The 13,336-nt window shown below is 39.7% G+C and overlaps 1 protein-coding gene across 1 annotated transcript in view; it reads left to right on the top strand.

Annotated features, from left to right (window-relative positions):
• The window catches only part of papss1 (3'-phosphoadenosine 5'-phosphosulfate synthase 1), a 47,631-nt gene that overhangs the window by 3,805 nt on the left and 30,490 nt on the right, over positions 1-13,336 (top strand). The window contains exons 3-7 of the mRNA XM_043673962.1: positions 1,342-1,577; positions 3,696-3,834; positions 6,122-6,240; positions 8,972-9,085; positions 12,085-12,196. Coding sequence (XP_043529897.1) covers positions 1,342-1,577; positions 3,696-3,834; positions 6,122-6,240; positions 8,972-9,085; positions 12,085-12,196 — 720 coding nt within the window. The remainder of the gene's footprint in view (positions 1-1,341; positions 1,578-3,695; positions 3,835-6,121; positions 6,241-8,971; positions 9,086-12,084; positions 12,197-13,336) is intronic.

Below are 13,336 nucleotides of genomic sequence, written 5' to 3' on the forward strand. Positions count from 1 at the left end.
CCTCTGACTAATGTACCTAACACTATGGGCAATTTAGCATGGGCAATTCACCTGACTTGGATTGTGGGAGGAAACCGGAGTACACGGGGAGAATGTGCAAACTCCACACAGACAGTAGCCTAAGGCTGGAATTGAACCTGGGTCCTTGGCGCTATGAGGCAGCAGTGCTAACCACTGGGCCACCGTGCCGCCACCGTTAGTAGTGCTGCCCCATAGCACCTGGGACCCAGGTTCAGGTATACCTTCGGACGATTGTATGTGTTGGGTTTGCATTCTCCCTGTATTTGTGTGGGTTTGTTCTAGGTTTCGTCTCACAGTCTAAAGATGTATAGATTAGGTGGATTGGCCATGCTAAATTGCCCCATAGCATCCAAGGGTGTGCAGGATTATCCATGGGATAGGTTACAGGGATAGGTAGGACTGGGTGGGATACTCTTTGTATTGTTGGTGTGGACTCGATGGGCTGGATGGTCTCCTTCCATGCTAATTCTATTATTCTGTAAAAGTAGGATCAATGATAGGTTTATTGAGGAGATGTTTGATGATGGAGTTAAGGGGATGGCATCTGAGAAGTTAACAATATCCGTTAACATGGGAATCAGGATAGGATCTTGTAGAGTTTGGTCAGAATAGACTCTGGTGCCGGAGATAGAAGAGATGAGGTTGGAGAGAGCCATAGAAAGAGGTAGGTTGGAACCTCAAAAGATGGGAAAGTAATTTTTGCCCTGTGAAAGATCTGGAAGCAGATGCATGAAAAGGCCTTTACTTGCTATTGGGGAGGGTGGTTTAAGAAGACAGGTTTGTGGTGAAGCAGAGAATTCAGGATTATATTTTCACTCTTTGATGATCTTTGTTTAATGGTGGAAGCATATAACCCAGTATGGTCCATTTTCTAGGTCAAGGTTTCCCCAAATGGGAGTGCGAGATCAGAGGCAGTCATCATGGAGTTTAGAATAAGTTACGATATCGGTACTCCTGCTGTAACCAGCCCTTGGTCTCTCGGTTCCCAATGAGGGGTTGTGACATTTTTCAAGCTTTGAAATGGGGATTGCAGTAGGGACAGTTTGGGTAACATAGTCTGTGTGGACCATTGATGGTGGTGGGTATTTAAACTATTTTTTCAGTTATTGTCTTATTGTTTGAGGATTGATTAGGATGCAAGTCACCTTCATCTTGAATAGTGTCATGGGATATTTTGAGTCCTTAGGAAGGCTTCTGCTTAATTTTGCTCCTGAAGGTTCATCAAGAGAGTCTAGCTTGACATCCTGTTCATAGAATGTTTGCTGAAAATAGTTCCATTTAAATTTGCTTTGCTTATGATTTTGTGGTGACATTTAACAGGTCTGTCCGGAGCTGGTAAAACTACGGTTAGTATGGCATTGGAAGAATACTTGGTTTGCCATGGCATACCCTGCTACACATTGGATGGAGACAACATTCGGCACGGTCTCAACAAAAACTTGGGTTTTAGCCCAGGGGACCGCGAGGAGAACATTCGACGTATTGCAGAAGTAGCCAAGCTGTTTGCAGATGCTGGACTTGTGTGCCTTGCCAGTTTTATTTCTCCTTACACAAAGGTACTTAACTGTTCTCTCTCTACATGAAGTACAAGGGATGCTTTCTTATATTATGAATAATATGCAAGTACAATTGGGGCAGTCAACATTTCTTCTCAATGTAACAGTCATCACTCACATTGTCGTCAACACTCACCTCCAAAGTTTTACTCTATATTAAAATTCTTGTGAAGGTGTACACTTGTAATTTATACATACTTAACATTGTAAGTGCCAATTTTAATGTTTATTATGCAAACCCTGTTTGTCAGCAGTCACCTTAAACAACATTATTATAAGCTCTGATCAGTAGATGGTGTGGACAAGTGTTTTTCAGGCCTTGATCCACTTGCCATCCTGCATGTAAAATTTTTAAGAAAAGACTTATTCATCGATTGACTGTGGGCACTTTACCAGTTTTTAAAACTGTACTTGATAATTATTATGTTAGAGTAGTCTATTGTATTGTGTTTTACGGAATTTAATTCATATGCTTCTTGATACCTAGGTATTCTCTAAGACATTACTTCACAAGCATTATTTAGAATACCATTAAACCCCAGTTAAGGCAGTTCTACAGCTCTTAAAAGTACATTTGTAAGCATCAGATGCTGAAAGTACTGTTGAATTAAAATTTGCTTATAGCGGTAGAAGTGAAACTTTTTCACAATTTGACACAGTAGTAATTTAAATGATGTAATGGTACTTGATTGTCTGAAATTATGTTTTCATTACAATGCAACCTTGAAGAATCAGGTTTTAAGCAGACTTCCTGCATATTCTGCCTGTCTTATTTTATGGCTCTTTTAGAGGCTCATTAACAAAATATGAAGTATATTTGCTTTTAACTTAAGTGTATTTCAGTTATTCATACTTTATATTCTTGAGTATATTCAGAATTTTTTTTGCTACTTCTGTAACTCTGCACCGTCAATCCAATACTTCCTTTTGGCCCATCCTTTTCCCATTTTTGCGAACTTTGCATTGTTGTCTAAAATACAGCTGTCCAACTCCTGCCTGTGTCCTATCTTACACTAGACATTGTTTTGACTATCTTTGAGTTGTTGCTCTACTTTTCCAGAACAAAATCTTCGGTGAGCCTTGGGGTGAATAAAGCCATCACTTTTCTTTTGCTGTTGCTCTCTTGCCACTGACTCATTTTGCTACCCAGGTTGTTCATTTAAGTTGAACCATGCTATGCAAAATCCTGATGCCTTGTTTGACTAAGTTTCAAGCCTGTCCAATGTGCAAGTCCTCATCCACTCTCACCTTCAATCCATTGGTGCTCTTTCACCCTTTGAAAGCTTCTGAATGTTCAAACTGCAACTGCCCATCTTTCCTTCTGTTTTAAACACTGTCATCCTGTCACCTCTTATTATTGCCAAACACTCACTTTCTATCTCATAAACTTTTATTTCTCTTCATCCCTCTTCCAACTTTGTATCTTCCCACTCTTCCTGTCATCTCCCCATCCATTCCCCTGTACTCAAGTTTTTTGCCTTTAGTCTTCTGTGAGTTTCCTCAGCCAATTTGAAGGAAAGCCTTCAGCTCTCTCGACAGTAGTCAGTAAAACACCCGTTTTAACCCCTTGCACCTTTCCTCTGTCTTACAGGTTTTGAGGCACACTTCTGTTTGTCCATGGCTGGAAGTGCCATTCTTGTCACAATTCAATTTGTGATTTGTTATTGGACCCTTTTTATTAAGGAAAGATGGGTTTGTGTAAAATCTAAGCTGTTCAAACTTGTTAGGGAATGCACACTATACAGTGTGCATGAATGCAGCTTGTGTAAATCATCATGTGGGAGCTGATTTCTAGATCTCAGTTAGAATATCAGAGAGAGACCAGGCTTCTCTTGAAAGGAGCAGGGCATCTTGATCTACTTTGTGCATAAATCAGCGACTGGTTCTTGTCTAAGAGCCTGAGTGACTCTGTCAAAGTGCCATCCTAGAATAGAAGATATGAAATCTGGAGTAGAGGTTGAGAGAATGTGTAATTGATAAAACAACAAAATGACCTGAAGGCAGTTTACTTTGCTATTCTCTCTCCACCAATGTTTTATAAAACTGTGTCAGGATATCTCATAGTTGGGTGAACATTGCTGATGTTATCTTTTAATTGTAAACTTTCACTGTTGGTAGGATCGGCAGAATGGCAGAAGTATTCATGAAGGTGCTGGCCTGCCATTTTTTGAAATATTTGTTGATGCCCCTCTGCATGTTTGCGAGGAAAGAGATGTGAAGGGACTGTACAAAAAGGCCAGAGCTGGTGAGATAAAAGGTAAATATGAGAGATTACAAAGGGCATCTGAGGGCAGGGGATACAGCACAAAAGGATTCTTGTCACTGTTAATTTATTTCTTTCAACAATACCAGCTATTCCCTGTCAGCACTAAAGGCCATTTGGCCCCTGTATGTGTGTTAGCTCTTAGAAAGAACAAACTCTCCCCTGTCCCCATGACCCTGCAATTATTTGCTTTTATACAGAAAATAGGAAGGGTAAGCCATTTGACATTTCCAGCCTGCTCCATCATTCAATATGATTATGGTTGATCATCCAACTCTTCTTGCTTTCTCCCCTTAGCCTTTGATCCCTTTAGCCCGAAGAACTATATCTAATTCCATTTTAAAAACATTGAGTGTTTTAAACTGAACTGCCTGCTGTGACAGAATATCAGAGGCCCACCAAGTTCTCTGGGTAGAGAAATTTTTCCTTGTCTTAGTCCTAAATGGTCCTGAAGAAGGGCTTAGTCCTGAAGAAGGGCTTATGCCCGAAACGTCGATTCTCCTGTTCCCTGGATGCTGCCTGACCTGCTGCGCTTCTCCAGCAACACATTTTCAGCTCTTAGTCCTAAATGGTCTAAACCCATGTCCATAGACTGAGACCTCGAGTGCTGGAGTATCTGGTCATTGGGAGCATCCTACTTTTATCCTGTCTAGTCCAATGAATTATTGTCTTAACGAGTCCAGTCCCTCTTTTGCCAAGTTATTTTACCAGTTGTCCTAAGTCTCTTTCCATCAGGTTATTGACCTGCTTGCCAGTGGAAGCAGTTCTCCCTGTCTGACCTACCATGACTCCTCGTAATTTTAAACACACCTATTAAATCTCCTGTTGATCTTTTCACCGGTTAAGATTTAAAGTGTATTTTTAAAACCTTCAAGATCCATTCATAATCAAGTGGCTTGTGACAGTCACCAAAGGTTAGGTATGTAATATGTTTGTGTCTTTGTATCTTCAATTTTGAAAATATTTTGGTTTTATTGATGTGAGAAGGGACATTAATTTGTGGGAGAATTGTTTTTTAAATTTCAGTCAACATCTCCAGCGCATAGCAATTATTTTAATTTAAAATGGCTGCAAGATTTAACTAGTTAGCAATTGTTACAAGTAATGGTGAAAGTGGAAAAGGATAACAGTAAGTGAGAAATTCTCCCGTCACGTTTATCGACTTAACCAGTAAACCTGCATTACCTGTGTATTTGGAGCTCCAGAATCTGAAGTCGTCACTTCTGTTTCAAGAACAGCTTCACTGCTGTTGCAGGACTGCTGAATGGACCTCTCTAGCTTCAAATAATGTTGAGCTGGCTAATGTTTATCTTGCTTTGAGCATCTCCTGTGCAGTTGTAACCTTGTACGCCTGACTCTGTCTAAGCACACTATGATCTGTGTGTCCTTGTTTGCTATGATCTGCTGGTACTGCTTGCAAAACAAAACTTTTCACTGTACTGAAGTACATGTGACTACAATAAATCAAATCAAATAAATCCATGTCAGATGTTGTTTGATAATTCTCACGTGAGGATGTTTAACCACAAGTTCATTGTTTAAATGTTTTTTATTTTGCGTTTCCCTTTCAGTTTCTGTTCATTTCTTTTGTTGGAGTCAGGATCTGTTGGCGTCAGATATTTCCCACGTCTTGCCCAGGTGCCCTCCCTAACCTGCTTGTATCAGCTGGGTGAGCTGGGAAATATCTCACGTAATTAGATTAGATTATTTAGATAACTTAGTGTGGAAACAGGCCCTTCGACCCGCCGAAGCGCAACCCACCCACACCCATTCCCCTACATTTACCCCTTCACCTAACACTATGGGCAATTTAGCATGGCCACTTCACCTAACCTGCACATTTTTGGACTGTGGGAGGAAACCGGAGCACCCGGAGAATGTACAAGCTCCACACAGACAGTTGCCTGATGCAGGAATTGAACCCGGGTCTCTGGCGCTGTGAGGCAGCAGTGCTAACCACTGTGCCACCGTGCCGCCCATGCCCGTGCCTGTGCCGCTGATGCAGATTCTACATATGTCTATGCATGCTGGTTGGAAAATAGTCGGCAGCAGGAATGTTGCCTGAAAAATTTCCTTCAGTTTCACTTGATCTTTCTATTCAGGAGCAAGGAAAGGGAAGTGGTCCACTTTTAGCTAGCACTAGTAATTCTGGAATTGCCTAACCCACCTCGCACTAATTGTTTTAGTTTAAAAATGCATTATTAAGCAAGTAGCAAAAATCTTCCATTATGAAATTTTGCTGTTAATTTTTAAGGAACACAATGTCTTTATTGTCTTACAGGATTCACTGGTATTGACTCAGAGTACGAGAAACCCGAAGCTCCTGAACTAGTATTGAAGACCGATGTCTGTTCTGTGAATGAGTGTGTCCAGCAAGTGATTGAACTGCTTCAAGAACGAGTAAGGATTCAACTGCGTTTTGAGTTGCACTACCTTTTATATTGGGTTTATTTGGGTTACTAGGACTAGTGAGTCCGACATCAAGGTTGAACACCAGCTGTGGCCACTCCAGAATAAAGCAAGGAAACCCAACTGCACCTTAATAAACCAGGTGTAAGGCAGAAGCAAATATACTATAATCTCTCAGCTGATCAGGCAGCAACTGTGGAGAGAACAATAGAGTTAATTTAAAGATCCTTTCTGGTCAGGTGAAACGTTAACTGTTTCTCACTTCTGAGTTGCTGCCTCTTTAGCCCAAGGTAGTTTCAGTGACCAGAATAGCATTACCACAAAAGAATGGTGACTAACAAGATACCTACTTTGTATAAGGTTAAGCACCTGCCAGTACACACTCTCAGGGAACAACACTTTCTGGAGAAAGTGACATCAGTGTAAAACTTTTTTAAAAGATTCATTCTTTGGATTTCAAGTCACTGGTAAAATTGACATTTGTCCATACTAAGCTGCCCAAAATTATGATGATGGGCCGTTTTTGAACTGTTGTTTTTAAAAAGTATATATATTCTGGTAGAGAGTGTGCCTTTCACAATTTTGTGACTTATCCCAAGGCTTTTGTGGATTCAAGTGCCATTCAGTGGACTTGAGCATATAACCTAGAGTAATACTCCATAGGTATACTGAGAAATGCTGCAGACAAATGGTCACATTTCTTACGCTTACAACAGTTGCTACACTTCACAAAGAAAAGTACTTGAGTAGCTTTAAAGTTGCTTTAGAATGCCCTTTGGAAGTATATGGTGATACATAAATGCAGTTCATTTCCTTGCTAGACAAAAGGAAAGACTGGTTACACTGTAGAAACAGCTGAAGAGCATCATATACCGTAAGGCTCTGTGGCAGTATCATTTTTTTAGAACATGACGTTGGGTATGCAACATCAAATATAGCCCATTTAACCTGTACATCGAGTTCAGCCATTCTCATTAGATCATTGCTGTTCTATACCTCATTCCACTAACTTTGATCCGTATTGCTTGATACCCACATCCCTAATTGCTTTTGTTTTCTGTCTACTTAGTTTAATCGAAGTATCTTTTAATTTTTTTTTGAGTGACCATGGAAGTGTGTTACTTTTGAGAAAGCAGCAAAGGTTTAACAGACTGATTCGTGGGATGGCATGACTGATGTGTGAAGAGAGACTGGATCAGTTAGGATTATATCCACTGGGGTTTAGGAGGAGGAGAAAGGGGAGACCTGTAATATTCTAACAGATCTAGACAGGATGAATGCAGGAAAGATGTTTCTGATGACTAAGGAGACCAGAACCGAGCGTCATGGTCGAAGGATATGGGGTAGACCATTTAGGAATGAGATGAAAAATGTCTTCACCCAGCGAATGGCTGGTCTCTGGAATTCCTTTCCACAGAAAGTAATTGGAACCAAAGTTTTGAATGTTTCCAAGAAGGAAATAGATATAGTTCTTGAGGCTAAGGGAATCAAAGGGAATAGGGCAAAACCAGGAGCAGGCTGGAGGGCTGAATTACCTCCTTGTGTTCCTATTTTCTATGTGAAATGACATGCGAGTAATGTGCAATATAAACTTCTGAATTTCTGAGAGACTTTCAGGAAGCTGTACTCAATGTCTATACTGAATGAAAACTTAAAATTCCATTTTACCCACCATCAGTTTCATTTTGGGGAGGAGAGCAGAGGAAGAGTGTACCAGATTTCCTGTATTCCTTCATGTGGAAAAACATGATTTTTCTCATGAGTGCTTTGGCTCTTAATTGTAAGATTATGCCCATTGTTCCACCCTGTCTTCTCTTCCCTTTTACACTCCTACTCCTGCAACCTAGGGAAATCATTTCTCTGTATTTTCTATCAACATCTCCACTAGATCATCTTTGGCCATTCTAAATTCTCAAAATAGCTGACCTATGGTAGAAACAAGCAGAATCTTTCACCCTTGACAATATGGAATTTCTGACCATTCCTGGGACTACTTCTGCAATCAGTACAGACCAGAAAAGGGAAGATGGAAACTTAGAAGTAAATACTCAAGCCTGCTCGAGTATGATTTACAATGTGTTTTTGTTTTAGCAGAGCGGTGAAGTTATTACAGTCTCTAGTATATCTGGCTATCATCGCTTGTGAAGATATTTATTTTGTTAGCTAGCAACACTAGAACGGAAGAACTCCTGTGTCTACACCTACAGGATAACAAAGTGACGTTAGCTTGTGGCTCACCATCCAGACCCCCAAAATGAGCTTTATTTTTTAAGTGATATTTGAAACAGATGTTTTAAATAAAGCTCTTCATGGAGGTCTGTGTGGTTGTGATTTTCTTGTATCCGTTGAGGTTGACCATGAATTTGGCTATGGCTTTTAGAGTAATCGTTTTTGTGTAACCACCTTAATTGTAGTTTAAGCACCTCCCTCCACAGACCTTTTGTGAGTTATCATTCATTCCACAAATGAAAGAAGCTCCTTTTAATCCTTTATTTGTAATAACATTATTTAATTAACTCTGCAATTCTTTGATTTTCATTCATTTTAAGCATATTGCTTTTATTAATTATGAACACAAGATGGCAGTACAGTACCAAGTTTTTTTCTAAATCTTCACCGTATCTCCTGTACAGAATATTCCTAACCATTCATTGCTGTGTATTAGTTCAGTTTCTTGCATTAAACCAATAGTCCAATGTTGTTACTATGTTGTTTCACGTAGGACATTGTCCCTGTTGATGCTTACGCTGAAATAAAAGAACTCTTTGTCCCAGAAAATAAGCTTGATCTCGCCAGAGCTGATGCAGACACTTTGCCAGCCTTGGAAATTAATAAGGTATGGACATTTTCTTACCTCTTGTAAGTGATTTAACTTGTCGTGTGGCACTGCACAGGCATGGCAAAACTGGTAGTATTCTTGCTTCACAGTCAACAGATGAAGGGTTTCAGCTCCAGGTCCAGACAGACTCCTAGTTTGGAAATGTCACTCTTCAGTTGAACTGCTAATCTGAGACTTATTAACTAATGAAAGTGCATGTTAAAGATCCTGAAGCGGTATTTGAACAGAGTTATTCTTGTGACCAATGTTCACTCCTCAGTTTGTAGAAATGAAGCATCCATTACTGCACCTCACTTGTCTGTCATTCACTTAGTGAACGTTGAATGAAAAGTATTATACAAATAGAAATATTTCACATTGGAAAGAATGATGTTGGATTTGCTATAGGTACATTTTAAGCATGTTTAAATTATCACTGTATTCAGTCCAATTCCAAAAAATTAGGTCATATTGTGTATCATTCATTGGCCTTAACAAATCAATCTGATGTTTGTGCAATTTTATTTTTACAAATGTTTAATTGAAAGCAGCATAAACTTCATGGATTTTAGTAAATAATCCTGCACATGACAAGTTGCAAGTTATCCTGGGGAAGGTAGTATAATCACTGAGAGAGCCTGGTTGAACAGTGGCATTTTCACCCCTTTGTCAGGGGGTTGTATATTGAGGGCCCCCATCAGGGACCTGAGCACATCATCAAAGCTGATCCTCCTTTCCAGTGACAAGGGTGTGCTGCACTGTTGAACTCGCCATCATGGATGGATGTAAGAGATTACACAGCACTGCTTGAAGAAAACAAAGAAATTATCTCGGGTGGCCTGGCTGATATTGAACCCTGCTGAAAATGTGTTGCTGGAAAAGCGCAGAAGGTCAGGTAGCATCCAAGGAACAGGAGAATCAATGTTTCGGGCATAAGCCCTTCTTCAGGATATTGAACCCTTAACTTTCAATGAATCAGCTGATCGTGTTGAAGTTTGAGAGACCTGACTGCATAAATTGACTGCTGCATTTCCAAAGGAAAATGAGCGGCTATACCCAAAAGCTGATACTGCCATGTTGGGCTGAATGGCCACTTTCTGGGCTATATCTTTTCTGTGGCTCATTATTGTGCAGCAAAAAGCACTTTATGCACTATATAAGTATTTTTTTCACTGAAACTGAAGACTACTTCTCAATTTATATATTGTATTAAGCTGTATTTGGGGAGGCTTGTTGAGTATAAACACATTTTACATCATAATCATAGTGCAGTAAGCCTAGATGATACAGTTTGTGGAATTAATGTGCATTTTGCCAGAGGCATTAAACAGCTTAAAGAGATTGCCAATGTAGTACTACAGTGCAATAAGTACTCATGCAAAAATCATGAAAACTGTTTTCTGTTGTTGCATTCTTAAACAAAATATGAATCAAGTATTGAAGGGGAGAATTTGTCATGGCTCCTGTGAAAACTGCTCACAATCCAAGGTTTAGTGTGGAGGGGAGGCTGAAATACTTTGATACTTTGAAATACTTGTTTCACCATCCTCCAATACCTCGATCTTCAAAATCTCAAAAGATTTGCTGCCTTAACTAAACAAGGGAAGCCTGGCTGTTAGAAAACTGAATATTTTAATAGTGCTGTTGCAGTTCCCAGATGATGTGAACTTTTTCAGTACCTTTCAATGTAAAACCATGAAAGCTTTGTGTCCTGATTGTGCTACTGTAGTTAAGTTGCCCTCTTGCCAGTTAAATTGTGCTCATGGAGTAAGGGCATTTTTTTAAAAAGTAAGAACAGTTTAGGATTTGTTGTATTTTGTTAATTGCGTAATTATATATTTATGCCCCTGCATGTGGCTGGGTAAATGAGATTGAAATATAACAAAGATGTTGAAGACAAATATACATCATGTAATTTCACAAATATCTACTGTGGCTTTTGTAGACCGTTGCTTTTTCAATAAATGTTCCTCCCTCCCTTCCTTCCCCTCCCGCCCATCTCTCTCTTTTTCTCTCTCTCTTTCTCTCTCTGTGTCTGTGTCTGTGTCTCTCTCTCTCTCTCTCTCTCTCTCTCTCTCTCTCTCTCTCTCTCTCTCTCTCTCTCTCTCTCTCCCCATTCTAGCCCTCCCCCCAACCCCCCCCCACCCCAGCCACTCCAGGGAAGGTGCCTAATTTTATGTCCCTTCAGAGAATTGGGGTCTGCAACTCATTTAAGTTACAGAAAATAACAAGTGTGTTGGAGCCTGTCTCGGTGACTCCCAGACTGAACCACTGCTGCTGCTGCCGCCATTGGTTATTCTGTCCCTGTACTTTGCCAATGACTAGTGTTTTAAATTAGTAATGGCTAGGAGCAGATTCACTAACAGATGAGCTAGTATACTTCACATATATAGCCTCAAAGAACAAACGTAAGGAAAAATAAACTTACTTCAGTTACTAATAAACCTAAAATATTTGGTTGTCGAAGTTACTTTAAGGAAAGTTTAGAAAAGCATAAACTGAGTGTTTCTAAATAAGGGTCAAAGTTAAAAGTTTTATTTTGATTCATTGAACATTTTTAACAGAAACATCATTGTCCTTTGGAAACTCTTGAGTTGCAGTTTGCTGCTTCTAGGCTACTGCAGTAATGTCTCTTATAATGATTGTCTCCTCATTGGGTATGTTGGCAGCCAGTCAGAGGTCTACCAAAGAACAAGGACAGACTAGGGCTCTGCTGGTTTATCCAGCTGCCAGCAATTATTTCTGGTGTGCTGAATGATCTTTTAAATCAAAACTATGGAGAACATATTACTTAGTTATTTATTCCATTATGTTTGTGTGAATTTACAGTATATAAATTGGCTGCTGCAGTTGTGTGCAGATAATTTACTTTGAATAATCAATTGGCTTTGGGCCACCCTAAGGGTATGGGTAAAGCCTGATGTGCATTGTGCAAAATTTTTGCTGTTTAAATCAAGCCATCGAGTTGTTCAAAAGGAGACATTACGTGCTGCCTATGCCTTTGCTCTTTTTTCTAGGTGGATTTGCAGTGGGTGCAGGTACTGGCTGAGGGTTGGGCTACTCCACTCAATGGCTTCATGAGGGAACGTGAATTCTTGCAGTGCCTTCATTTCGGCTGCTTGTTGGATGGTAAGGACCCTGCATAACTTCCTGGGTGAGAGAGGCATTGCATGAAATGGTGTTCAGATGATGATATCATCTTTGTCAACTTAAAAAAAAAAGTTAATGCTGTCATGTCTTTTTGCCAGTTCTAATTATTTGCACATGTAAAAGATTGATGTAAAGCCTGGAACATCACTCATGGTAAGTGGGGATGGTACAAGGATTTCCTCTTAGATACAATGTGTAGACCCAGAAGAGCTTAATGGAAAGTTTCAGCCTCCTGTGTGTACTAGAAGGTTCAGAGGTTAATAACAGTTAAAGCCAGAATAAAATGTTGCAGCCGCATTCCTTTGTATCAATGTATGATTTACAATGCAATAGGAAGGCAATGACAGTCATGTAGATTATTGAAAGCAATGATGGTAAGTTCATAGCACCAGCAATGTTCTGAAGTTCTTTAAAGAAAGTGGCATTGCATCAGGGTCAAGACAAATTATGAACTAAATGTATAAATACTTAGCAAATCTGGTTCCATCCAAGGAGAACAAAAGACAGTACAATACAGCAACAGGCCCTTTGACCCACCTAACTGGGACTGACATGGAGCTTTTCTAAATTAAAAAGCTGTATCCCTCTCTTCCATGACTACTCTTTTATCTGTTGTTATGGACTAGACCAAACTCCCTCAAAATAAATTAAGGTAGTGTAGACCCTAACTTTATTCATACACTATAGTTAAAATAAAGATTAAACAAAAATAAAATAATTGGGGCTTAACTGTAACTCTGTCAAAATGCTTAACAAAATAATACATAATATATTGACTATAATAATTAACATTTCAAATATAGTAACATCCCAATTGGCAAAGGCAATTTCAGTAAAATAGACTGGCTCACATGCGGTTCTAGCAGCAGGAAGAGAACCCCAGCTTTTAGCTATAACAGAGAGAGATATCAGAGCTTCCAGATCCAGCTACAAAACCCCAGCATCTGCTATTGAAGACTAAAATTAAAAAGAAAAATCCTGGTTCTGTGGGGCTTGACCCCACCCATCCCAGCTGCTTCTGTTGTTCCAACTTAAAATCCTCAATGCCACACATGGTGTTTATTGGCTTTGGAGCAGACTGCTCTGCATCTGTCTCAACCTTTCTTCATGAAATACCAA

Source organism: Chiloscyllium plagiosum, chromosome 32 (genome assembly GCF_004010195.1).
Source record: "Chiloscyllium plagiosum isolate BGI_BamShark_2017 chromosome 32, ASM401019v2, whole genome shotgun sequence".
Classification (NCBI taxonomy): domain Eukaryota; kingdom Metazoa; phylum Chordata; class Chondrichthyes; order Orectolobiformes; family Hemiscylliidae; genus Chiloscyllium; species Chiloscyllium plagiosum.